We start from the raw sequence: 25,808 nt of genomic DNA, 5'->3' as shown, positions 1-25,808 counted from the left end.
CCCATAGTCTATATGGACGTTACAGAATGGGTCCCTGCTTGGGGCCATCCACTATATATAGGCTCTTCCTCCGGGGTCCAGGCTGGTTATTTGTGACACAGACCGCCATGGAATTGGCACGTTACAGGGAAAAAATGTGGTTATCAGGTCTTCCCTTGTGAATCACAACTTACATGATTACTTTACTTAAAGGGATCTTCTGACTAAGTTCCTCAATAAATTATCCACAGGATGGTAAGAAATGAGGAACTGTGAAAGCCTAACTGCTGGCACCCCTGTGCCAATCATAAGAATAGGGGTCACAAAGTCCCCAGTGTGACTGGCGTGCTAGTGTGGATGTTCATCCATGGCTGACGGAGCTAACAAGGAGATTTTCCTACATTTTATAATGGACATATGCCAAAGCGTGTACATAGCTTGTACACACACTCAGAAATGTTTCTGAAAAGCTACAATCTCTTTTCATAGGCGACGATGTCTATGAAAAACACCACAATTTCTTTCTTACCCACCCGCCTCAGGTCAAGCACCATCTCTCTGCCACTGCCCTGTTCTCTGCTGTTTGTTTGCAGAGCTCATGTCACCTAAACAGCGCTGCAGCCAATCAGTGATCTAGGCGGCTCTGCCCATGTACCCAGCACACGCTGCTGAACTCACACAATGAAAGCACGGAGGACAAACAGCAGAGAACGGGCAGTGGCGGCGAAATAATGCTAGACCAGAGGACAGTGGGTAAGTAATACTCTGTATTTTTATAGCCCTCCCAGCCTAGGAAAGAAAGATTTCTGAATGGGGACAAAGCTTTTAGTAACCTCTCCCTTGAAACCCCCTTAAACTTCCCTCCTTTACACCTGACACAGCGCTTTAGATTGAAATATAAAGTATGGAGAATCTGCATAAATATTAGGCTGGGAACGTAAGTTTCCCATTATTGGGGGCAATTCTATTAGCAGAGAACACGCTGCCTGGGACACTATTCTGCTGACTCAGAAGCTTGGGGGGGATTGCAATTATTACCGTAAATTAATTTTAACTACTGTTAAATCGTGACATCATAATGGACCAGGACTCACCCCTGACGCTCACATATCACGCACACCGCACCTGATGCTTTCCTTTTTGCCTACCTCAGCCACGTGAATAGGGGTAGAATGACAGTTGTCAAGCCGGACTCCATGAAAGTGAGAGGCAGTGATTTCTGTGTATTTCTTCATATGATCCCACAGATATGGACAGTCCGATGGCTTGTCACCATACCGCAGCTTCACGCTGTCCCCCCAGCATATCAGCTCTCTGCGCAGGTACACGTTGGAATCTAGGAAGAGAGGATCATTACCAGGTATTATATGTGCGGCCATGTGTAATACTCATTAGGCAATATCGATATACTTGTATACAATTTCAGTATAATAAGAATTCCAACTTTAGACCCTGCAGTCAATTTCCAAAACCAATTCAGTCATTAATGCAAAAAAAAAGTGTCCCACATCTCACATATCGGGATATTTCAGAGCGTCACCTACAGTACAGTGTGAATTGAACTGTACCTGGTCCAGCAAAATTCCGCAGCGGATCATCCCCCATGACCCAGCCATTGTGAGCCATGAAGAAGCATCCTTTGTCGGGCTGGTGCATGAATGGCTCCTCTTCTTGTAGGGTCATTTTTTCAAATGGGAACGTGAAATAGCTAAAAAAAATAATAAGTTTCACAGTAAAGCTTGGACTACATTATCGCTTCAATGGCTAGTGAAAGAACCCAAAAAGTCTGACTTTAGACACCACAAAATAAAGGATTTCCCCAACTAAATATAGTTAATGTAAAAGGACATTGTGTATGAAAGAGTAAGAAGAGACTGGCAATAAATGCGGTACATGAACACGTACTCATCAGCATTAACATAAGTGGTGAAAGGTATCAGCTGGGTCACTGGCGGCATCTTTTATGCCACTTTAAATACCCATTGCGGACGCAGTTTTGGTGACTTTGTTTTTGCTTCCCCGTCTTCCAATATGTTTCTCTGGGTCAGTACAATTACGACAATACCAAACGTATAGCTTTTAGCTAACATATAGTTTTTTACAGTATTTATATTTGAAAAAAACTGAAATTTGTAAAAAAAATAAATAAATACAATATTTTGGAGGCCCATAAGTTTATTATTTTTCTGTTGATGGAGCGGTCTGAGGGTTTGTTTTTTTTGTGACGATCTGTAATTTTTATTGCTACCATTTTTGAGAACATACAAAGTTTTTATTGTATTTGAGTGGGTGGGCAATTCTGGCGTTTTTATTTTACTTTGTTTGCAGCATTTATCTGATGGGTTAAATCATTTTGTATTTTCATAAATGTGACTTATGGATGCAGCAGTACCAAACATGCTTACCGTATTTTACTGTTTTAATTTTTGCATGGGCAAAGGGGGATTATTTGAATTTTTATATTTTTTCTCATATTTTTCAAAACTTTTTCTCTCACTCTCTTCAAGCCATTTGTATCACATATAATATGTTTTGTAGTGATTGGCAGCAAGACACTTGTACTGTGAGGGATGGGAGCAAAGTTATGGATCGGTGACACATATGAATAGACAGAGAGAAAATGACGGAACAAAACCATTAATGGCCTCAATATTCTTACTCAGGGTGAAATGCACCAGTAAAACCAGAATAGCTCAATAATTAAGATCAATTAAAAATTATTAAGACTATTGGAAAATTACTGCTCAGATTGCAAAAATAGTCGCCATGTTTATAATATCTGGGATGGGGGTCTAAGGGGTAATGTTTCTCATTGTTTAGGGTGATATGTCAAGTTTGGCACGTCATAGTGAAGAGACTTAAAAGCCATGCAAGCTCCTCTGGGAAATTAGATATGCAAATTATCTCTTCAGTGAGGAAGAGGACTATTACTCTAGCACTATCAATTGGAAGCAGCGATTCTAAAAAAAAAGCCATTATTGACCCTTAATCGAGCCATTCAATATGGCTTACATTATCTGGAATAATCTATATATCAGTTCACAGCCTTAGGGCTCATTCACACGTCTGACTTTTTCATGTGCAAGATAAATGGACCAATAATTCTGATCACCCTTTCATCAGAGTTTGATCAGATCATGGTCCAAGTGTCATCCGTTTTTCTCATATGTGGAGAAATTAAAAATAAAAGTTTCTCCACCATCTCTATTTTGACAGTCCGTGAAAATCGGACTGCACTCAGATGTCATTCAAGTGTGATCCGATTTTTTCAAGGTCCCATTGACTTGCATTGCCAATGTTGATCCGATCCCCAGATCAAAATTGGACAAATGAAAAATCACAGAGATGTGAATAACCCCAAAGATTATCACAGGTGCAAGTGCTATCCATGAAAAACAGGGACAACCCTTGTATGTGAAAATCGGAAGTCTGAATGAGCCCCAACAGATTCCTAACGATCCCGTTTAATCGCCGTTACCTGGTGACAATAGGATCTTTCCTGGTTATGGCTCCAAGCTTCGGACCTTGATTTGCCAAACGTTCATAAGTCATGGTCCCCAAAATACAGTTCACTGCCTAAAAGCAAGACGACATAAGCAAAATGTAAAACGTGCACTCCAAGGAGAAGCTTAGGGGGGCAGCCCAGCTCTCTTCACTGTCCATATACCCACGATAGCACAAATGGAAAGGGACTGCTGAGATGTGATGCACGGAGCATTTGTATAACAATTGTCACACTAGGAAACTCGTAAGGAAGTAGCAGTACGAATGTGTAAAATGTATGCGTGAAACTGCAAGAAGTCGGGTCAACTCTATCTACAGTATACGATAATGACAGAAGTTGACGAGCATTGCTGTATTGGTTCACGGCATCCAGCATTTATACCCACACAGCTTTACACTTGAATAGATCTAGAAGTTTTAGGTGTAAGTGGAATGACAGTAAATCTAACCATGCAGACCACCCATGGGAATGTAATGTAAGCACAGAGGTACCGAAGCACGTAAATACAGCTGGAATCTCCATGTTTTGTGCTCTAGTTACTTCTCTAGACCTTTACTAATATGTCACAAGGTAGGAAAAAACAACCGAAAGCTGCAGCCCGTGAAGGTAAGTTCCTGCTGAGGTCAATACATCCAGTCTGTCGGATTAAACGCCCCCTTATATTATATGTGTAGACCTTGTGACTTTTGCACCTGAGTCTACAGATTTTATTACTATTAATGTATGTTTTATGCCACTTCCTTTTGATATCTTTCAAAAACTTTTTGTTTATTAATTTTGGTGGACCATTGACTCTCTGTTTTTGTAGGATTCCCATACATGGGAGAGACCTGACAAACACTTGGTGCGGAGCAGGAAGACGCCGGCCGGGGACTATAGGGAGAGATGCGACTGGTCCAATGACTTCCCCGGATCGGTTTTCAAACTATGTTTTCTCTGGCGGCATGAATCTAATGACTACTTCCATTTAGTATCACTAAACAACTCAACGGCGCGTGCTGACATATCTAGAGAGACCTGCTCATGGTGGAAGTTCATCTGTCGGTGCTTCTCAGCATTCAGTTCTTCGAGCCTCTTACGGAACCAGTTGCAGCATTCTTCTATAGCTGCCGGCCCATTACTGCCATCACAAATAGGTTACACATGAGTCTATGAATATAAAAGGCAAACGAAAAATAAATCTACACGATATCTATCCACCTAAATAACTAACACCCACCTGTTTGGTATGAAAGTACTGAGAGCCGTGTCCATGTCCACGGTGCTTCCGAAACGTCTGTATTCTGGGTCCTGGACAATCACTAACTGCGTTTTATCAGACTTTGCTCCCTGCTTCTGGGCACCTGAAGTACAAACACATCAACCCCTATTCTGGTGTGTGGTTGAGTACGGATTAGCTCTGTATAAGTAATGTACGTGGCCTCCTTACCACCAGCGCTGAGCAGGGCTCGGAACTGCTCCACAGCTTTAGCCACGCTGACTTGGTAAAACTCCCAGAGTTTGATTTTTGGGTATATCTCCTCCCATATGATGCCACGGATATTCTGCAAGAAGTATAACATAAATGAGGGGGTCACGGCAGATCAGACACATGTGGCTGGGGTCTGTGTACTTCCTGCAATACACACGTTTGCCCCATTGCTTTGCACAGAGGTGTTGGCATGCAATCTCACTTATATTCTAGAAGCCACACCTAATATATCAATATTTCATGCTGGGATACGCTACTGCATTTTCACCGAGCATGAAACTCTATGTACTAAGCAAGGCATGTACGCTGTATCACAGCACATCGAAAATCAGTCCACAGAGCTGAAGCTTATGGTCTGGGGACTAGTGACCTGGAAAGACCCTGAGCCCCGCATTTTTCAGGTTTGGCAACTTTACAAGTTCAATGAATCATAGACTGGTCATTTTTCTTTACCTACTTTTCACACAGAAGCATTTTGCTCAGCTCAGCAGTTGGCTGTTTTGCATGTGGAAAGCAGGAAATCATAAAATACGTTTATATGAACGAGTCCTTAAAGGCAATCTGTTAGTAATATCAACCCCTCCTCCCATACTGCATATACGTTGATTGCAGGTCTTCGAAGTGTAAATCCATTAGCACCTTTATATCTTCTATCTGTTGCTGCATTCCTGAGTAAATAGAGTTTTTACTCATATGCAAAGGAGGTGTTACGTGCTCTTGATGTGACAGAGCACTTATCAAGCCAATGCCTCCCCGAGTTGTTTCCCTGTCCAGCAGCTTGATTGATAGCTCACAATCTAATTTCCTTTCTGGTGCCTGATATCACACAGACAGGGATATATCAATCAAGCTAAAGAAGCAGGTGCTGGGCTGAGATTCAAGCTCAGAAGCCAGAGGCTCTTTAAGTGCTTTGCCATGCCCAGAGCACATAACACATCATTTCCATATGCAGGAAACAGTAATGACTCAGAAATGCAGCAACAGATAGAAGGTATAAAGGTGCTGATGACTTTAGATTTTAAAGATGTGCATGACCATATATGTGGTTGATCTTATGGACAGATTCCTTTTAATGCAACAGTGACATCTTCCCAAGACATCAGAGAGGATCAACAGAGGCAGCTCACTAGCAATAGTGGCAGGAGAAAAGCTCATTCACAACGTTGCTGTAAGGAGATCACATAACCCTGTTGCCATCTCGTCAGTATCGCTTTTTACAAGACAGTGAATAAAACTCTATTGAGGACTGAACACCAGTACGGGCAGTGACACTTGGCTCACTGGGACGTACATTTAGCTGCTGGTCATTCTGAATTAGTGCAGGAAGCCCCCGGGCAGCGTACTTTCCATCCGCCACATTGCAGGTCAGGTGCCACAGGGCTCTGTCCAGGAGCCACGCCGGCTTCAGGTGCGGGGAGTTCACCAGGTTGTATCCGCACTCCGGGTGCTGCTGGATCCATTTGCTGTTAGAAGCTGTTGACAAAAGGAGGGAAATCAGGTCAGGTACACTTGGGATGGATATGGAAAAAATCCAAATATCAGGATTTCTACCAATGTACGTTACAATCTTAGGTGTAATAATTGCAGTGGCGACTGAATGAAGCTGATCCTGCTGCAAGTGACCGCTGAGAAATAAGAGCCTCATTCAGAGAAGGGACATGTTGATTTACATGTTCTCCAAAGATTCAAGTCCATGCAGGAGCTCCTAGATTTATTTATTTTCCTCATTTATAAAGCACCAATAATTCCACAGGGAGGAAACCGGAGAACCCGGAGGAAACCCACACAAACACGGGGAGAACATACAAACTCCATGCAGATGTTGTCCTTGGTGGGATTTGAACCCAGGACCCCAGTGCTGCAAAGCAACAGTGCTAACCACTGAGCCACCGTGCTGTTCACAAGATGAGTATATAGCCTCCTAAACCACTGCTATTACTATATATGTAATGTATCCTGTATCCCCACCTAGCAACATAACGCTAAACGCCCCAGAATATCATTGAAAAAAAAAAAAAACAACATCTAATCCTTTGGTGCCTGCTACATTAATTTCTGGCCGCAAGTTAAATGGGAGGCGCTGGATCCGGGAACAGTGGAGCTTCAGAGCCAGGAATAATGCCCTCCAGGGTTTAATAGACAGACTGCACACTGTTCAGAGTCTCCTACAGAAATCTCACATATGCTCGCTGACTGCCAGCTTTCTGCAGTGAGCTACGCCACTATCAAACCCGGGTGGGCATAATTAGGGTCTCTGAAGACGGCACCGAGATCCAGCACATCCTACTAAACATCCTTAAGTCTGTAAAATATGGAGCAGGCGCCACAGGATTAAATGTCTATTTTTTCAGTGATATTCGGGGGCAGTTATAGCACCATGATCGGGGACATAGGTTACAGTAACTTGTATGGTGCTGGGGTGGATTTTAGTACTGGGGTGGATTTTAGTACTGGGGTGGATTTTAGTACTGGGGGCGGATTTTAGAAGTCCAAAGTAACATGACAGGCTTAGCTCAAACTAGGGCTATATATCAGAAATGTGGGTGGAAAAAGTTGCAGATTTTGTCAACACCTCATTTGAGCAAAATGTGTGCCTTTTTTACTTTTTACACCACTACTGACATTTATTTTTATTAAGGTGGGATTAGTGGTGGGATCAGGGCCACTCTCCTCCCACAAAATGCAATTTAATGTATGATGGAATTGCCTTAGATCAGGGGTGGGAACCTTTTTTCTGCCAAGAGTTATTTGGATATTTACCCTAATTTTTCAGATAAGACGCACTTCTTTCCCCCCTTTCTTTTTTTGTCTCCCGAGATCTTGGCTTGTGAGATCTCAATCTGCGCATGTTTCGCCTCAGGCAGCCATTTTCCAGTAGTCCACCACAGTGAAACAATGGGAAGTACGGGATCTCCACCAACATTTTGTGAAAGCACGTGGCACGCTGCAGTCTCGCACCGCCAGCCATCCCCTCCTCCCACATGCCCCACTCCTGCCGCAGCGGCCAGCTTCCCACAGCACGCGACTGCCTCCTGCGACCCCGCTCCACCACAGCAGCCCCACTCCAGTAAGCTACAGTAAAATCAGACTATAAAACACACCACCATTTAAAAGAAAACCCCTATTTTCCACACCAAAATTTGAGGTGTGTCTTATAGTCCGCAAATACTTGGTCTTTCCTGATGAAGAAGTATTTTGTACTTTGAAACAAAGGACACACAGACTGCTGTATACATCACATAGGAGATATCAACACTGCTGTAAACATCACATAAGAGACACTGATACTGCTATACATACATTATATAGGAGATACCTAAACAGCTGTATACATCAAATAGGAGACAGCGAAACTGCTGTATACATCACATAGGATACACCGAAACTGCTGTATATATATCATATGAGACACCTCCCCTAATTACTTATACCAATTAAATCTATATGAGGTGTTAGATTTTGTTCTATACTGAAGTCTTAGAAAGCTGATGGCACCTCACGAGCATGTACCAGCCGTGCCCTGCAGTCTTACCCGTGTGGTTATAGACCACATCAGTGATGCTCAGCAAATTCCATTCCGTCCTCATCTTCTCCACCAGTCTCCCAACATCACTCCAGTTATAGGTTTTCCCCGCTCTAGAGAAGTCTGGATTTAGTTGCAGCTGGTCAGCCAATGAGTAACAAGACCGAGAAGTTCCCAGGGTCTGAAGGGGTGTAAAATGCACCATATTGTAGCCTACAAAATAAAAAATACATCAACTAAACTGATAACGGAAAGGATCGCCAATGTCAGAACACTTGCAGACCACCAGCATCAATAATGAGCAGTGTAGGACAATTAGCGTTACCTGACTCCTTGGCTACTCGCAGTCTGTCCTCCCACTCATCAAACGGCCCCAGGCATTTGGAGAGGAAAGTCTGAATGGTGATGCAATCCAAGGCGAGAACTCGGTTATCAGCTCCAACCCTCAGCACCGGATTCACCACAATGTATCCTTCACCGCTCTTCTGTTTCCTGTAGAGGAAGAATACAACTGTAAGACAGTACTATAGTGTATGGGGTACACATGTCAAAAACAATAATAAATATATATATATATATATATATATATATATATATAATGTGTATGCCACAAGTACTTAAACATTATATTACTAATAGCAGTGTAGCACACTGTGTTTAAGGAGGTTGTCCGCTAATATGATAATGGCTATCCTTTGTATAAATCATCAGACTGTCAGGGTCCGGTGTTGGTGTCACACAACGTAAACAGAGTCACAACATCACAGCTCCAAATACTGTCTAATGGTCGCTCTCAAATATTGCAATTTACAGCACCATAACAGCTATGACAGATCCAGTTCTGAACAAACGCCAGCGAATCCTGCAAACTAAAATAATCTCATGCGCTGTGCTATATTTGCCAACCAAAAGCAACCCAACCTCGACAGAAAGAGAAAAATATCAGTCTGAATAGCGCTTTATTCTCATGGTCGACATCAGACTCTACACTCAGCTTCTACATGGATGCTGCAGAAAACAAAATGATCCAAATTGTTAATTAAATACAATTGTAAAAATTTGTGTAAAAAATTCATGACTAAGTAAAAAAAAAAAAAAAAAAAAGGCATCCACATCTTTTTAAGATATGTGTCATAGTGAACTAAAACCTAATTAAGTTGTCCTTTGTATGATGGCAGCTGGACAGGTCCTCGATGGGAGAAATCACCGAGGTGGTTGGCCTTGGTAATGTAAAGCCAGGAAAGCAGGCTCCAGAACAATTAGTGCTAACAGGTTTTTTTTTTTTTTTTTTTTTAAAAGAGCAGCATGGGTCTGAATTTTTAGGAGCAGTCAGAAAGAGATGGGCGGGTCTGGCTGCTCCCATATCTCCACTCTGGCAGCTCAGCTGCTTCATTCCTGGTCTGTGTGTGTAGAAGGAGAGACCCTGTTCGTTTCGCTCAGTGTCTGTCAAAGGCTGTGAGTGATGGACTGATATTTAAACAGGGGATCCCGTGACATATGTATGGACTATTCTGTTTTTCTACCTTTGTGCCAAGACAAGGCTATTTAGTTTTATGAGCTGGAACGGTTTATGGACTTTTAATAAATTACTCACTATTTGCACATAAGAACTTGCTGCCTCTGCCAACTCAAACCGCTGTCAGCGGGAGCCAGGATCCCTACACTTTTTAGACATTTCAGAGCTGGGCAGCAATTTCTATCACCCAAACTGTGGTCTGCTATATATAAGGAACATTAAACCTACAATAATAAGAACAGTATGAGAAAAAAAAGGATCTACTGTGTGCCTCTAAAACAAAATCTGGTAGAAACCTTACAGAGAACATGAGCTTCTGTTGGCTAGCAGATGTCTGGGACAGTCTTTTTGCAGATGAGGCAGGTCTTCTGCTTCAGCTACTTACAGAGACAAGTCCATTGTGATGTGTTTGACAAGTATGAGGAAGCAAATTGTTGATCTTTGTGACATCTAAAAGAATTTTTTTGTTTGTTTGTATCACAATTTAAAAGAATTGTTGTTTTTTTTTCACAATTTAAGACCGATAGGAACCAAGATGGGACATTAATACAAGACAGGGACCAGTATGGGCACATTACTACAAAATGTTGACCAGATTGGGACATTACTATAAAATGTTGACCAGAATGGGACATTACTACAAGATAGGGACCAGGACGGGACATTACTGCAAAATGCTGACCAGAATGGGCACATTACTACAAGAATATGACCAGGATAGGACATTACTACAAGATGAGGACCAAGATAGGACATTCCTACAAGATAGGGACCAGGATGAGACATTACTACATGATGGGGAACAGGATAGGACACTACTACAATATAGGGACCAGGATGGGAAATCATTACAAGATGGGGAACAGGATGGAACATTACTACAATATATGGACCAAGATGGGACATTAATACACGACATGTACAAGTATGGTCAGATTAATACAAAATGAGGACCAGGATGGGACATTACTACAAGATAGGGACCAAGATGAGACATTAATACACAATAGGACGGGACATTACTACAAGATGCTGACCAGAATGGGACATTACTGCACAAAAGGGACCACGATGGGACATTACTACAACATAGGGACCAGTATGGAACATTACTAAAAGATAGGGACCAAGATGGGACATTAATACACAACAGGGACCAGTATGGGCACATTACTACAAAATGAGGACCAGGATGGGACATTACTGCAAAATGCTGACCAGGATGGGCACATTACTACAGGATTATAGTCAGGATAGGACATTACTACAAGATGAAGACCAAGATGGGACATTACTACAAGGTAGGGACCAGGATGAGACATTACTACATGATGAGTGTAATGCTGCGGTAGCATCATACCCAGTGACCCACAAAGTTCCAACACAAAGGTCTCTTTAATGTGTTTCCTCACAGCATTAACCCCTTTCTGACCTCGGACGGGATAGTACGTCCGAAGTCAGAAGCCCCGCTTTGATGCGGGCTCCGGCGGTGAGCCCGCATCAAGGCCGGGTCATGTCAGCTGTCGCCTATTAACTAGTTAAATGCCGCTGTCAAACGCAGACAGCGGCATTTAACCGGCGCTTCCGGCCGGGCGGTCGGAAATGATTGCATGGGCGACCCCCGTCACATGATCGGGGGTCGGCGATACTTCTACATTGTAACCATAGAGGTCCTTGAGACCTCTATGGTTACTGATTCCCGGGCAGCTGTGAGCGCCACCCTGTGGTCGGCGCTCACAGCACACCTGCATTTCTGCTGCATAGCAGCGATCTTATGATCGCTGCTATGTAGCAGAGCCGATCACGTTGGGCCAGCTTCTAGCCTCCCATGGAGGCTATAGAAACATGGCAAAAGTGAAAAAAAAAAAAAAGGAAACAAAAATGTGAAAAAAATAAAAAAAATATAAAAGTTTAAATCACCCCCCTTTCGCTCCAATCAAAATAAATCAATAAAAAAAAAAAAAAAAATCAAACCTACACATATTTGGTATCGCCGCGTTCAGAATCGCCCGATCTATCAATAAAAAAAAGCATTAACCTGATCGCTAAACGGCGTAGAGAGAAAAAAATTAGAAACGCCAGAATTAAGTTTTTTTGGTCGCCGCGACATTGCATTAAAATGCAATAACGGGCGATCAAAAGAACGTATCTGCACCGAAATGGTATCATTAAAAACGTCAGCTCGGTACGCAAAAAATAAGACCTCAACCGACCCCAGATCATGAAAAATGGAGACGCTAAGAGTATCGGAAAATGGCACAATGTTTTTTTTTTTTTGTTTTTTTTTTAGCAAACTTTGGAATTTTTTCACCACTTTGATAAAAAATAACCTAGTCATGTTAGGTGTCTATGAACTCGTACTGACCTGGAGAATCATAATGGCAGGTCAGTTTTAGCATTTAGTGAACCTAGCAAAAAAGCCAAACAAAAAAAGTGTGGGACTGCACTTTTTTTGCAATTTCACCGCACTTGGAATTTTTTTCCCGTTTTCTAGTACACGACATGCTAAAACCAATGATGTTGTTCAAAAGTAAAACTCGTCCCGCAAAAAATGAGCCCTCACATGGCCAAATTGACGGAAAAATAAAAAAAGTTATGGCTCTGGGAAGGAGGAGAGTGAAAAACGAACACGGAAAAAAGGAAAATCCCAAGGTCATGAAGGGGTTAAAGTCCAATTCACACAAATGCAAATAACTTCAGTGTATATTATCAGTGCTCAGTTCACACCAGTTCATAGCAATACATATCATATGGCTTTAGATTTGCAGTCCCTAAATAGGCCAGACTTCCCTTGTTCAGCTTCCCTGGGTGACCGCACGCCATATTACAGTCTCCATATACACAGTCTCATATGTTGCAGACACTACACATGCCAGCCTTCCTCTGACTAGTTCTCTTGGGTGTCCTGCTTCGCTGTATCACAGTCTCTTACAGTCTCTTTACTCACCCAGCCGTACACAGCCCAGGATATCCTCCGGATAGCAGCCAGGCACCATATCCACCTGTTTGCAATCGTTACACATGCTAGTCCTCTTTCGGGCTCAGGACATCCACCTCCGCACACAGGACTGTCCACATCCGAGACCAGCCACCATGGACAACTTGCATCGCTGTGTATGCTGTGGGTGCCAGGCTATTCAGCTGCCCTGGGTGTGGGCTCCGCTGGCCTGTGCCTCCATGCACTCAGCCAGCACTCTGCAGGCCTCTGCTCTACAGACCTGTCTGACACTGACGTGCACCTCACACACTTGACCCACCCATACTTCTTACTGCAGGGCTTTTAACACACAAACCTGTGGCCTTCATCCACATGGAAAACCCGGACCGGAAATCCATGACTCCCATGCACACCTATGGACTTCATCAGTCTGCATGCACAACCTGAGAACACACAGCGACCCCTACCTGTGACATGAGTCACTGCCACACATTGCAATCACAGCTACACCTGCGACTGCCATGCATACCTACGGCCTTCATACGCCTCTGTGCGCATTCTGGGGAGCACGAACAGCGCCCTCTAGCTGTAACAGGGGTCACAGCCTCACATGGGACCAGGATGGGACATTACTATAAGATAGGGACAAGGACGAGACATTGTTACAAGATGGGGAAACTACTACAAGGTGGGGGCACAACTAAAAGATGTTGGTCAGAATTACTGTATGTTGCTAATTGTCAGCCAAAATTACTGTATGAGGCCAATTAGGGGAACACAAAAAGGAAATACAATTTGTAAAAAAGTGAAAACAAAAACTCAAAATAAAGTATGAACATTTTTTGAAGACACTAAAAATACAGTTTTATGTAAACCGCACCCGTAATGACCCAAGTTTAAAAAAAAACTGTAATATAATCCATAAGATGAATGTCATTTAAAAGAATAAAACAAAAAAAAAAGCCAAAAATGTCGAAAAAATTTACCAAAAGGTGTATGGGAAAAACAATATGATACCACTAAAAATGTCAAATTCACATTGTTTTTTCTATGTGTGGCTGAGTTTCAGACCCGTACTTTAGACAATATACTGTACTGCTGTACAATTCTCCTCCTCCCACTGTCCCAAATCTGGCAAAAAACTGTGAAAACCCAACACAGCAGTCTGCTCTCCCCAGACACTTCACAGAGCTCAAAGAATTGCTTGTCTTAAACAATGGCCACCGATTTGCATTATGTGCATATAAATGGCTGCTTACAGACAAAGGTGCCTTGTAGTCCCTCTCCATGGAAACTATTTACTGCAAAAGTCATGTTTACTAATTATATTTTTACATTGCTAAAGGATACCATATACATACAGATTTTACTCATCACTAAAGGACCATTTAACTGGGCCAATAAAAGGGGAAATATAAGTTTGTTAGGTGCGTTCTCGGCAGCAGATCACCAATGATACAATCATACAATGATAGTGTATGTGTACAGGATGATTGTATCAGTGATGCATTCTAGTATTCTGGGGTCGGTCTGTCTAGACAGGCCACTAAGTGACAGCTGATCGGCTTCCATGCAGCCAATCAGTGGTCATTTAATGGCAGTCTAAACCCAGCATAAATGCTTTTTTTTTTTTGCAATCAGGACACTGGGGAAAACATAAACTGGGAAATAAATACACCAAATTTTGTGTCTATTATTACAGATTGAGAAACGTTTTAAAACACAGACCACGGGGCTGAGTGTTTATATTGTGGCCATAAGGTGGTAGTGAGCGGCATGGCGAAATTACACGAGGTCTACTGCGATTTGCTGCCAGCATATGGGGGAGATGGGAATGACCGCTGTCAGCTTAAAATCTAAAATAAAATGATGTAAAACCACTGTACTGCGCAACTGCTTATAAATAAACCACGTAGCGTTTACTTACGATAGGTTAAAGCGATACTGAAATGATCCAGCAATCTGCAAGTCAACTTTACAAAATTTGTCGGAGTCTTCTTCTCGGCCCGTTGGGTTGTGCCACTGCAGAGGATGGAAGGTCTGACGATCAAAGCTACCACCAAGTGGCGGGTAGTTGGAGTACACAGTGACATCTTTTCCTTGTAAGGTGGGTCCCAACCGGAACTGAAGTTCGAACCCTAAATGAAGAAGCACAGTGAGTCTGGTGACGGTATATGGGAAAGATAAGAATCAGAAACATTTTTTAGGTGTATTGGTAACCTGCCTGTGGGGATGGGTCCAGTACATATATACTAGGATCATCAAAGGTGTATTCCCATCTAGCACATACATATCCACGATCATCAGCATCTACACAGAGAATGGGGCCGCTATGTTCACCACCGTTACTGAAGCGATGGTCAGAATTCCCAATCTTGTGTAAGTAAAATTCTGACCACCTCTACACTTAATGATGCAAATGTTAACATGTGAAGACCATATGCCTGCACTGACCATTCAATTTGTCAGTTTTTGAGCCAGATGTGGGTCTCAATGGTGGGATTGTCATCTACTATACAATTATCCTGCACATGAGCCAAAATTGTAGGGATGGAACATCCCTTTAATGTTATCATCTTATTTTATCTGCAACCATGGATAAGTACAGGTGCTTGTCACAACATTAGAATATCATCAAAAAGTTAATTTATTTCAGTTTTTCAATACAAAATGTGAAACTCATATTATATAGAGTCATTACAAACAGAGTGATCTATTTCAAGTGTTTATTTCTGTTAAAGCTAATGATTATGGCTTACAGCCAATGAAAACCCAAAAGTCATTATCCCAGTAAATTAGAATACTTTATAACACCAGCTTGAAACATTATTTTAAAATCCGAGATGTTGGCCTACTGAAATGTATGTTCAGTAAATGCGTTCAATACTTGGTCGGGGCTCCTTTTGCATCAATTACTGCATCACTGCGGCATGGCATGGAGGTGATCAGCCTGTGGCACTGCTGAGATGTTATGGAAGCCCAGGTTGCTTTGATTGCAGCCTTCAGCTCGTCTGCATTGTTGGGTCTGGTGTATCTCATATTCCTCTTGACAATACCCCATAGATTCTCTGTGGGATTAAGGTCAGATGAGTTTGATGCCAATCAAGCACAGTGATACTGTTATTTTTACACCAGTTATTGGTACTTTTGGCAGTGTGGACAGGTGCCAAGTCCTGCTAGACAATGAAATTTCCATCTCCAAAAATCTTGTCGGCAGAGGGAAGCATGAAGTGCTCTAAAATTTCATGGTAGACGGCTGTGCTGACTTTGGTCTTGATAAAACACAGTGGACCTACACCAGCAGATGACATGGCTCCGCAAATCATCACTGATTGTGGAAACTTCACACTAGACCTCAAGCAGCTTGGATTGTGGCCTCTCCACTCTTCCTCCAGACTCTGGGACCTTGATTTCCAAATGAAACGCAAAATTTACTTTCATCTGAAAACACCTTGGACCACTGAGCAACAGTCCAGTTCTTTTTCTCCTTGGCCCAGGTAAGACGCTTCTGGCATTGTCTATTGGTCACGATTGGCTTGACATGAGGAATGCGACACATGTAGCCCATGTCCTGATACATCTGTGTGGTGGCTCTTGACACAATGTCTCCAGCAGCAGTCCACTCCTTGTGAATCTCCTCCAAATTATTTTGAATGGTATTTTCATAACAATCCTTTCAAGGCTGCGGTTATCCCGGTTGTTTGTGCACCTTTTTCTACCACACTTTTTCCTTACATTCAACTTCCCATTAATATGCTTGGATACCTTGGATACAGCACTCTGTGAACAGCCATCTTCTTTAGCAATGATCTTTTGTGGCTTACCCTCCTTGTGGAGTGTGTCAATGACTGCCTTCTGGACATCTGTCAAGTCAGCAGTCTTCCCCATGATTGTGGAGCCTACTGAAACAGACTAAGGGACATTTTTAAACGCTTAGGAAGGTTTTGCAGGTGTTTTTTTTGTTAATTACCGTATTCTAATTCACTGAGATAATGACTTTTGGGTTTACATTGGCTGTAAGCCATAATCATCAATATTAACAGAAATAAACACTTGAAATAGATCACTCTGTTTTCAATGACTCTATATAATATATGAGTTTCACTGTTTGTATTGAAGAACTGAAATAAACTAACTTTTTGATGATATTCTAATTTTGTAAGAAGCATTTATCTAACACAAATGAAAATCCGCCTGCATTTCAGCGGCAGCACATCCACGACATCTCTGCGTGCCAAGACATTCGCTTCCACCAGGTTATTATGAAACAAGTGTATGACACTAAAAGGTCACCTCCAGGCCCCATTCCAGCCCGGTTCATGAAATGACCGCTAATATTAGCCTGCCCTGCAAGATTATAAGTCATCGGTGTCTTGTTTCTAAGGGCGATGACACCAGGGGAATATTTGTCTTAAATTAACTTGGCCTTTCACCAACAAAGAGAGGTCGGCCGTCATGAAGCCTGGGATAAGGTTAGATATGTGCTGTACGGGCCTCATACAGGATGGAGCTGAACGCTCACGACGACAAGAAAAGCATTCTCCGAAATCAAAAATTCTACCTGTCCGTCCTTCTAAAAATATGAAACAGGCAGCATTTCTATAGACTCATGGTGAAAAGGTTATAATTTATTACCTGTCAAAATATTCAACATTTTTATCCCCAAACTGAGCCTTCTCACGTGAAAGGCTTAATTTTGGAGCTGACTTAACTACTTTTGATTGATATATATATTGATGTTTGGTGGACCAAGGCTTCACACAAGCTACGGCATATTTTGCTTATTGCTGCTTTATTTTGTGTTTTTGTCTTTTTATCTATCTATGCCTTCTATACACTGTATGAATTCCACATATCTATATATTTTAGGCTATGTTCACACTACGTTTTAGGACCACGGTTTAACGTATAAGCTGAGAAAAGCTCCAAACTTGTATGTTACACGCCTAGCACCTGTCAGCTATAAACTTCCATTTTTTTAAAATAAAAAGTAAGTTTCACAGTAAAATCTTTACTATGGAAAAGCACAGTCTACTACACTATTCCATACTTTACATATACCGGCCAGACGGGATCGATCTTTCTAGCTTTTAAATTAATGGACTATGAAATAAGATGCAATCCTATAAGCAGCACCATGTATACATATAATCTTTGATTCTATAAAATACAGGCGGAAACAATAAAGTATTTTCTTAAATGTACTGACCGCAAATCTCAAACATGACGAATTGGATGGCTAATGCCTCCATATGTTTGGCAAAATGAATTATGAAATCATCTGTGTAAAATAAATAGGCATCTAAAGGACAGAGACACGATTTTTTTGCTGTAGAAGACCATTATGTAACGTATAGGTTTATTAGGGACTCTGTGTGAAGTATCGGGGGTGACAGGGGGTTGAGTCACTGTGTATGTCCTGTGTACAGTATCTAAGACCCTAGTGGCACTATATATGCTGCCCTGTAAAAAGAAGCAGTTTCTGGAGTTGGCTATGTATGGGGGCTCTCTAACACTGTTTTGGGGGCGAATTCTTACAGGTGCTGTGTATGGGACACCAGACGAGAATTGTATGAGATGGTACCTAGCAGGCTCTAGTATGCGGCCACTTGCTAGATACATTTACCGGGTACCTGTTATGCACTGGTTACAGGCTCAGCTTGCAGGCAGTTTTCATGAGGACACTACTGTTAGCATCTTAATGCACATGGCATTTAATAAATATTCCTGAATCTCAAAAGGTAGATGTCGACCTTATAGCTGTCATGGTGGTATTATACAGTCCAGTCTCTATCTGGCAGTATTATTCAGCCCAGTCACTGTCTGGCGGTATTATTCAGTCCAGTCACTGTCAGGCGGAATTATCAGTCCAGTCACTGTTACGGCTGGCGGAACACACCAAATAATTATAAGGATGGTATCAGGTGCGTTTGCAGCCCGGGGTCCACCGTGCAGAGATGACACCTGCTGCTCGGTAATGGCGGACAGTATATGGCGGTATAATGTGAACACACACGGGTTAGCTTCACCCGGTATGTAAGGAAGCGAACCCTGTTGCATCACAGGGCCGCAATACCGCAGAGTGGACGTTAGTATTGGGTAACAGGACTCTGCCCCAAGGACACGGGGTTAGAGTCCCTCTAGACAACTAGCGCTCGGCGCCGCAACTGCGGTGCCAGGGAAAAACCTAAATAATGATTTATCGCACTGAGTGCGTACAGCGCCGTTCTGGCAAACGCCACTAACCAACCTAACTAGGGCCAGGAAAGCGCACTAGTTGCGCAAGGTGCTGCACTGGTGGTCGCTGCTAATTGATGCCGTGTACTCGTGCCTAGTGCTGGATGGCACAGTCTGGCGCTAGGTAGCTCAATCACCCAAGTACATTCAACAACACTAGGGATGGGTAAGATTAAGGAGCTTTCACCAGATTCAGTCACACATCCACACACACACGGTTTCTGATTTATACTAGCGCATGGCCGAGCGGCCATGCAAACCTTTTATATCTGTAGCCTTCCAGGACCTTTCTAGTGCTCCAATCGGAGCTGCTACAGGACCTGAGCATGTGATCCCCGACCACCAATGAGAGGTCGTCCCGTGGGCAATGGCAGTAGAAGAGAAGCAGGACTTAGTCCCTGGAATGTCTGTTCGCCGCTGATCAATGCTGGTTACAAAGGCTGAGCCTGGAATGGCAGCTGTAACCAAACGCACAGTATCTGAGCCAGACGCTTGGACCGACGTCTCTGCTGAGCAGGCTCCACTGCGGCTGAAGGAGAATGGAAGACCGCAGCGGACATGGTTCGAGATTCCCCTTGTGCAACGGTGGGAACTCGACACCTAACATTACCCCCTCCTCCTTGGGCCTCGCTACGCTTGAAGGCAGCAATGAGCTGTGGAGTCTGAATGTGCTGAACAGGCTCCCAGGACCTGTCCTCTGGGCCATAACCCTTCCAATCCAAATAGATTTTTTTGCCACATACCACCTTACACCCTATGATAGCGTTCACCTCGTAATCATCCGTGGACGAACCCGATGTCCCGGCAGATGATTCGGAAAACCGGGACATGTGAACGGGCTTTAGGAGGGACACATGAAAGGTGGCGGTGATATTTTGGCGAGGAGGAAGGGCCAGACGGTAGACCACAGGGTTAACCGGTTCCAGGACCTTAAAGGGACCCAAGAAGCGAGGCGCAAACTTAGTGGACTCAACTCGCAGCCTGATATTATGGGCGGAGAGCCACACTAAGTCACCAGGAGCAAAGGTCAGAGCAGGGCGCCGATGTGCATCGGCGGAGACCCCCATTCTCTCCTTGGAGGCCCGGATGGCATCCTGTGTGCGGTCCCAAATGTCACGTGCCTCCACAGCCCAGTCTGCCACCCTGGAGTCGGCGGAAGACACGGGCATGAGCACAGGAACCCGTGGATGCTGGCTGTAGTTAAGGAGGAAAGGGGTCTGCCCAGTGGAGTCGGCTACAGCGTTGTTCAGTGCAAACTCCGCAAACTCTGGTAGCAAGGATGCCCAGTCATCCTGCCTGGCTGAAACAAAATGTCGCAAGTATGTGACCAGGGTCTGGTTGGCCCTCTCTACCAACCCATTCGTCTTGGGATGGTATGCTGAAGAGAGATTCAGCTCGATGCTGAGTAGACAACAAAGCTCTCTCAGAACCGAGACGCAAACTGGGGACCCCTGTCACTGACAATTTTGTTTAGCATACCGTGTAGGTGGAAAATATGCTTGATAAACAACGCTGCCAAGGCCCGTGCAGAAGGTAGCCGTGGAAGAGGCAACAAGTGCACCATTTTGTGCTCCACTGATACTATGGAGCAGGAGAGAGCGTCAGCACAGATGTTCTTCTCCCCGGAAAGATAATGGAGAGTGAAGTGGAAACGGGAGAAGAATAAGGACCATCTCGTGCCTGGCGAGAATTTAGCCGCTGGGCAGTCTGCAAGTAAACCAAATTTTTGTGGTCGGTATAGACTTGGAAGGGAAAATGAGCCCCTTCCAGGGTATCTCCACCCTGAGAAGGATAATTTCATAGCTAGCAACTCCCTGTCCCAGATGGAATAACTCCTCTCCGCCGGTGTTAAGGTCTTAGAGAAAAAGAAGCAAGGATGCTTCTGACCTTGAGCATCCTTTTGGAATAGGACTGCTCCAGCACCGACAGATGAGGCATTCACCTCCATTATAAAAGGTTTATCTACATTGGGGCGATGTAGAATGGGAGTGCTAGCAAAGTGGGACTTAATAGAGATGAAGGCCTTGGAGACTTCCTCCGACCACAATTTGGGATTTGCTCCCTTCTTGGTGAGAGCTACCAAGGGAGCTACCAAAGTTGAGAAGTGGGGAATGAACTGGCGATAATAGTTAATGAACCCCATAAAGCGCTGCACCGGTTTGAAAGAATGGGGTTCTTGCCAGTCCATCACAGCCTGTAGCTTGGCAGGATCCATAGCCAATCCCTGGGCGGAGATGATATAGCCCAAGAAAGGCAAGGACTCCTGCTCAAACACACACTTCTCCAACAACTTGGCATAGAGGGAGTTTGCCCGTAGGAGGTCAAAGACTTTGCAAACATCACTCCGGTGGGAGTCTATATCTGGAGAGTAGATGCGAATATCGTCCAGATAGACTACGACCGAGTTGGATAACAGATCCCGGAAGATGTCATTCACAAAGTCTTGGAAAACGGCAGGAGCATTACAAAGCCCAAAGGGCATCACTAGGTATTCATAGTTCACATCCCTGGTGTTAAATGCCATCTTCCATTTGTCCCCCTCACGGATGCGAATCAGGTTGTAAGCACCCCGCATATTAAGCTTAGTAAATACCTTCGCTCACCGCAAGCTATCGAAGAGCTCAGATATCAGGGTCAAAGGATACTTGTTCTTAACGGTCATGGCGTTAAGACCCCTGTAATCTATGCATGGACGTAATTCTCCATTCTTCTTCTGCACGAAGAAGAACCCCGCCCCTGCAGGTGACACTGACTTCCTAATGAATCCTCTTGCCAGAATCTCCTGGATGTGTTGGGTCATCGCCTCCGTCTCCGGGAGAGATAAGGGATAGACTGGAACCCGGGGAGGCTCTGCACCAGGCAAGAGGTCAAAAGGACAGTCATAGGGGTGGAAGGGTCTGCGCAGCCCTCTTGGAGAACACGTCCGCATAGGGCCAATAGTGCTTGGGGAGAGAAGAAAGATCTGCGGGTACTTCAGTAATAGCAACCTGAAAGCACTCCCTCAGACATCTACCCTCACGGGATTCACTACATCCCAGAATTCTTACAGAATTCTTACAGAGTACCACTCTATATGAGGATAGTGGTAGCGTAGCCATGGTATCCCTAACAGGACCTCATCAATTCCCTCGGTAATGAGTAGCAGGGAGGTAATTTCCTGATGGGATGGCGACATACAGTCATGGCCAAAAGTATTCACACCCCTGCAATCCTGTCAGATAATACTCAGTTTCTTCCTGAAAATGATTGCAAACACAAATTCTTTGGTATTATTATCTTCATTTAATTTGTCTTAAATGAAAAACCACAAAAGAGAATGAAGCAAAAAGCAAAACATTGATCATTTCACACAAAACTCCAAAAATGGGCCAGACAAAAGTATTGGCACCCTCAGCCTAATACTTGGTTGCACAACCTTTAGCCAAAATAACTGCGACCAACCGCTTCCGGTAACCATCAATGAGTTTCTTACAATGCTCTGTGCTCTGCTGGAATCTTAGACCATTCTTCTTTGGCAAACTGCTCCAGGTCCCTGATATTTGAAGGGTGCCTTCTCCAAACTGCCATTTTTAGATCTCTCCACAGGTGTTCTATGGGATTCAGGTCTGGACTCATTGCTGGCCACCTTAGAAGTCTCCAGTGCTTTCTATCAAACCATTTTCTAGTGCTTTTTGAAGTGTGTTTTGGGTCATTGTCCTGCTGGAAGACCCATGACCTCTGAGGGAGACCCAGCTTTCTCACACTGGGCCCTACATTATGCTGCAAAATTTGTTGGTAGTCTTCAGACTTCATAATGCCATGCACACGGTCAAGCAGTCCAGTGCCAGAGGCAGCAAAGCAACCCCAAAACATCAGGGAACCTCCGCCATGTTTGACTGTAGGGACCGTGTTCTTTTCTTTGAATGCCTCTTTTTTTCTCCTGTAAACTCTATGTTGATGCCTTTGCCCAAAAAGCTCTACTTTTGTCTCATCTGACCAGAGAACATTCTTCCAAAACGTTTTAGGCTTTTTCAGGTAAGTTTTGGCAAACTCCAGCCTGGCTTTTTTATGTCGCGGGGTAAGAAGTGGGGTCTTCCTGGGTCTCCTACCATACAGTCCCTTTTCATTCAGACGCCGACGGATAGTAAGGGTTGACACTGTTGTACCCTTGGACTGCAGGGCAGCTTGAACTTGTTTGGATGTTAGTCGAGGTTCTTTATCCAACATTCGCACAATCTTGCGTTGAAATCTCTTGTCAATTTTTCTTTTCCGTCCACATCTAGGGAGGTTAGCCACAGTGCCATGGGCTTTAAACTTCTTGATGACACTGCGCACGGTAGACACAGGAACATTCAGGTCTTTGGAGATGGACTTGTAGCCTTGAGATTGCTCATGCTTCCTCACAATTTGGTTTCTCAAGTCCTCAGACAGTTCTTTGGTCTTCTTTCTTTTCTCCATGCTCAATGTGGTACACACAAGGACACAGGACAGAGGTTGAGTCAACTTTAATCCATGTCAACTGGCTGCAAGTGTGATTTAGTTATTGCCAACACCTGTTAGGTGCCACAGGTAAGTTACAGGTGCTGTTAATTACACAAATTAGAGAAGCATCACATGATTTTTCGAACAGTGCCAACACTTTTGTCCACCCCCATTTTTATGTTTGGTGTGGAATTATATCCAATTTGGCTTTAGAACAATTCTTTTTGTGTTTTTTTCATTTAAGACAAACTAAATGAAGATAATAATACCAAAGAATTTGTGTTTGCAATCATTTTCAGGAAGAAACTGAGCATTATCTGACAGAATTGCAGGGGTGTGAATACTTTTGGCCATGACTGTAGAAAGAGTAAATGGGATGGTCTGGTGTGTTATCTGTGAGGGCAGTGTTGACCCATTCACCACTCGTATGGTCACTGGTTTGGTGAGCATCAACAGAGGTATTGCGTGCCGTTGGGCGAAGGCAGAAAACATAAAGTTGCCCTCCACCCCGGAATCCACACAAAGCTCTACTATATGAGTGGATGGGCCCAAGGTAATTGTCCCCTTGAAGGACAATTTGGAGGAAAACATTGCCATGTCTAGTGTACCTCCTCCTACAACCACTAGACGCTGACGTTTTCCTGACCGCTGGGGACATTTCCTGGCATAATGTCCCGACTGCTGGCAGACAGGACAAACCTTGAGTGCACGAGAGGTCCGAGACTTAGACCACGCTCGTGACACCTCTATGGCCTCATGTGGCTCGGACGCCTGGACGGGAGATTCCAGAGGTTTGGCGAATATGGGAGCCAGCCAAAACCTCTGCCTACACTTGGCTCGCTCCAACCTTCAATCGTTAAAACGAAGGTCGATGCGAAGGTGAGTGCCCAAAAACCGCAGAGCACTCTGCACCACATGATCGTCGCGCTCCCACAGCGGCGTTGCCCACTCCAACGCCCTGTCCAACAGGAGGGATAAATTAAATCCCACCTTAGCCCGCTCTGTGGGAAAACGTGCAGCCAGGAGCTCAAGATGTATAGCACACTGGCTCACGAATCACCGACAGTTTACTGTCACCAGCAAACTTGTCTGGCAACGGGAGATGGGATAATGTCGGAGCAGGGGTGGCAGTGGACAAAGTAGCTGCAGCCACGCTAGGCTAGCAGCCTGAACAGCAAATGCGATAACACCCACGGCTGAGGTTGTGCGCTAGAGAGCCGCCAACCTGCCCTCCAGCTGCTGGATGTACCTCTTTAGTCGCTGATCGTCCGCCATTACTAGCCAGATCCTGGCGCCAGTATAATGTTAGGGCTGGCGGAACGCACCAACTAATTATAAGGATGGTATTAGGTGCGTTTGCAGCCCGGGGTCCACCGTGCAGAGATGACACCTGCTGCTCGGTAATGGCGGACAGTATATGTCGGTATAATGTGAACACACACGGGTTAGCTTCACCCGGTATGTAAGGAAGCGAACCCTGTTGCGTCACAGGGCCGCAATATCGCAGAGTGGATGCTAGTATTGGGTCACAGGGTTAGAGTCCCTCGAAACCACTAGCGCTCGGTGCCGCAACTGTGGTGCCAGGGAAAAACCTAAATAATGATTTACCGCACTGAGTGCGTACAGCGCCGCTCTGGCGGACGCCACTAACCACCCTATCTAGGGCCAGGAAAGCGCACTAGTGGCGCAAGGCGCCGCACTGGCGGTCGCTGCTAATTGACGTGGTGTACTCGTGCCTAGTGCTGGAGGGCACAGTCTGGCGCTAGGTAGCTCAATCACCCAAGTACATTCAACAATACTAGGGATGGGTATGATTAGGGAGCTTTCACCAGATTCAGTCACACATCCACACACGATTTCTGATTTATACTAACGCATGGCCGAGCGGCCATGCAAATCTTTTATATCTATATATAATCTGAAGAAGGAGTTACAACACTGCCATTTAAGGTATAAAAAGATAATAGCATTTATTTAGTTAACATCATAAAATTCAGAATGAAATACAAAATTAACAGTCACAATAGGGTCATAATGGGGTAACTATGTGAATAGCGGATACGGGTAACAGGCACCATATAACACACCGAAGGTCAACGACTGGAGGTCACAGGTTCAACAAACAAAGTATATTATGAACGTTTACACAATGCTAGTCCCACTGCGGACCCTCTACCA

The 25,808-nt window shown here is 44.1% G+C and overlaps 1 protein-coding gene across 5 annotated transcripts in view; it reads right to left on the bottom strand.

Moving 5' to 3' along the window:
• Nucleotides 1-25,808, bottom strand: part of AGL (amylo-alpha-1,6-glucosidase and 4-alpha-glucanotransferase) — an 85,791-nt gene that overhangs the window by 27,407 nt on the left and 32,576 nt on the right. For all 5 annotated transcript variants that reach the window (XM_077276374.1, XM_077276371.1, XM_077276373.1 and 2 more), the window contains 10 exons: nt 14,860-15,070; nt 8,804-8,970; nt 8,488-8,691; nt 6,247-6,428; nt 4,914-5,028; nt 4,704-4,827; nt 4,502-4,604; nt 3,458-3,555; nt 1,548-1,687; nt 1,128-1,315 (listed from right to left, as the gene is read on the bottom strand). In XM_077276374.1, coding sequence (XP_077132489.1) covers nt 1,128-1,315; nt 1,548-1,687; nt 3,458-3,555; nt 4,502-4,604; nt 4,704-4,827; nt 4,914-5,028; nt 6,247-6,428; nt 8,488-8,691; nt 8,804-8,970; nt 14,860-15,070 — 1,532 coding nt within the window. The remainder of the gene's footprint in view (nt 1-1,127; nt 1,316-1,547; nt 1,688-3,457; nt 3,556-4,501; nt 4,605-4,703; nt 4,828-4,913; nt 5,029-6,246; nt 6,429-8,487; nt 8,692-8,803; nt 8,971-14,859; nt 15,071-25,808) is intronic.

This window comes from Ranitomeya variabilis, chromosome 8 (genome assembly GCF_051348905.1).
Source record: "Ranitomeya variabilis isolate aRanVar5 chromosome 8, aRanVar5.hap1, whole genome shotgun sequence".
Classification (NCBI taxonomy): Eukaryota; Metazoa; Chordata; class Amphibia; order Anura; family Dendrobatidae; genus Ranitomeya; species Ranitomeya variabilis.
This window is presented reverse-complemented; position numbering and strand designations above follow the sequence as displayed.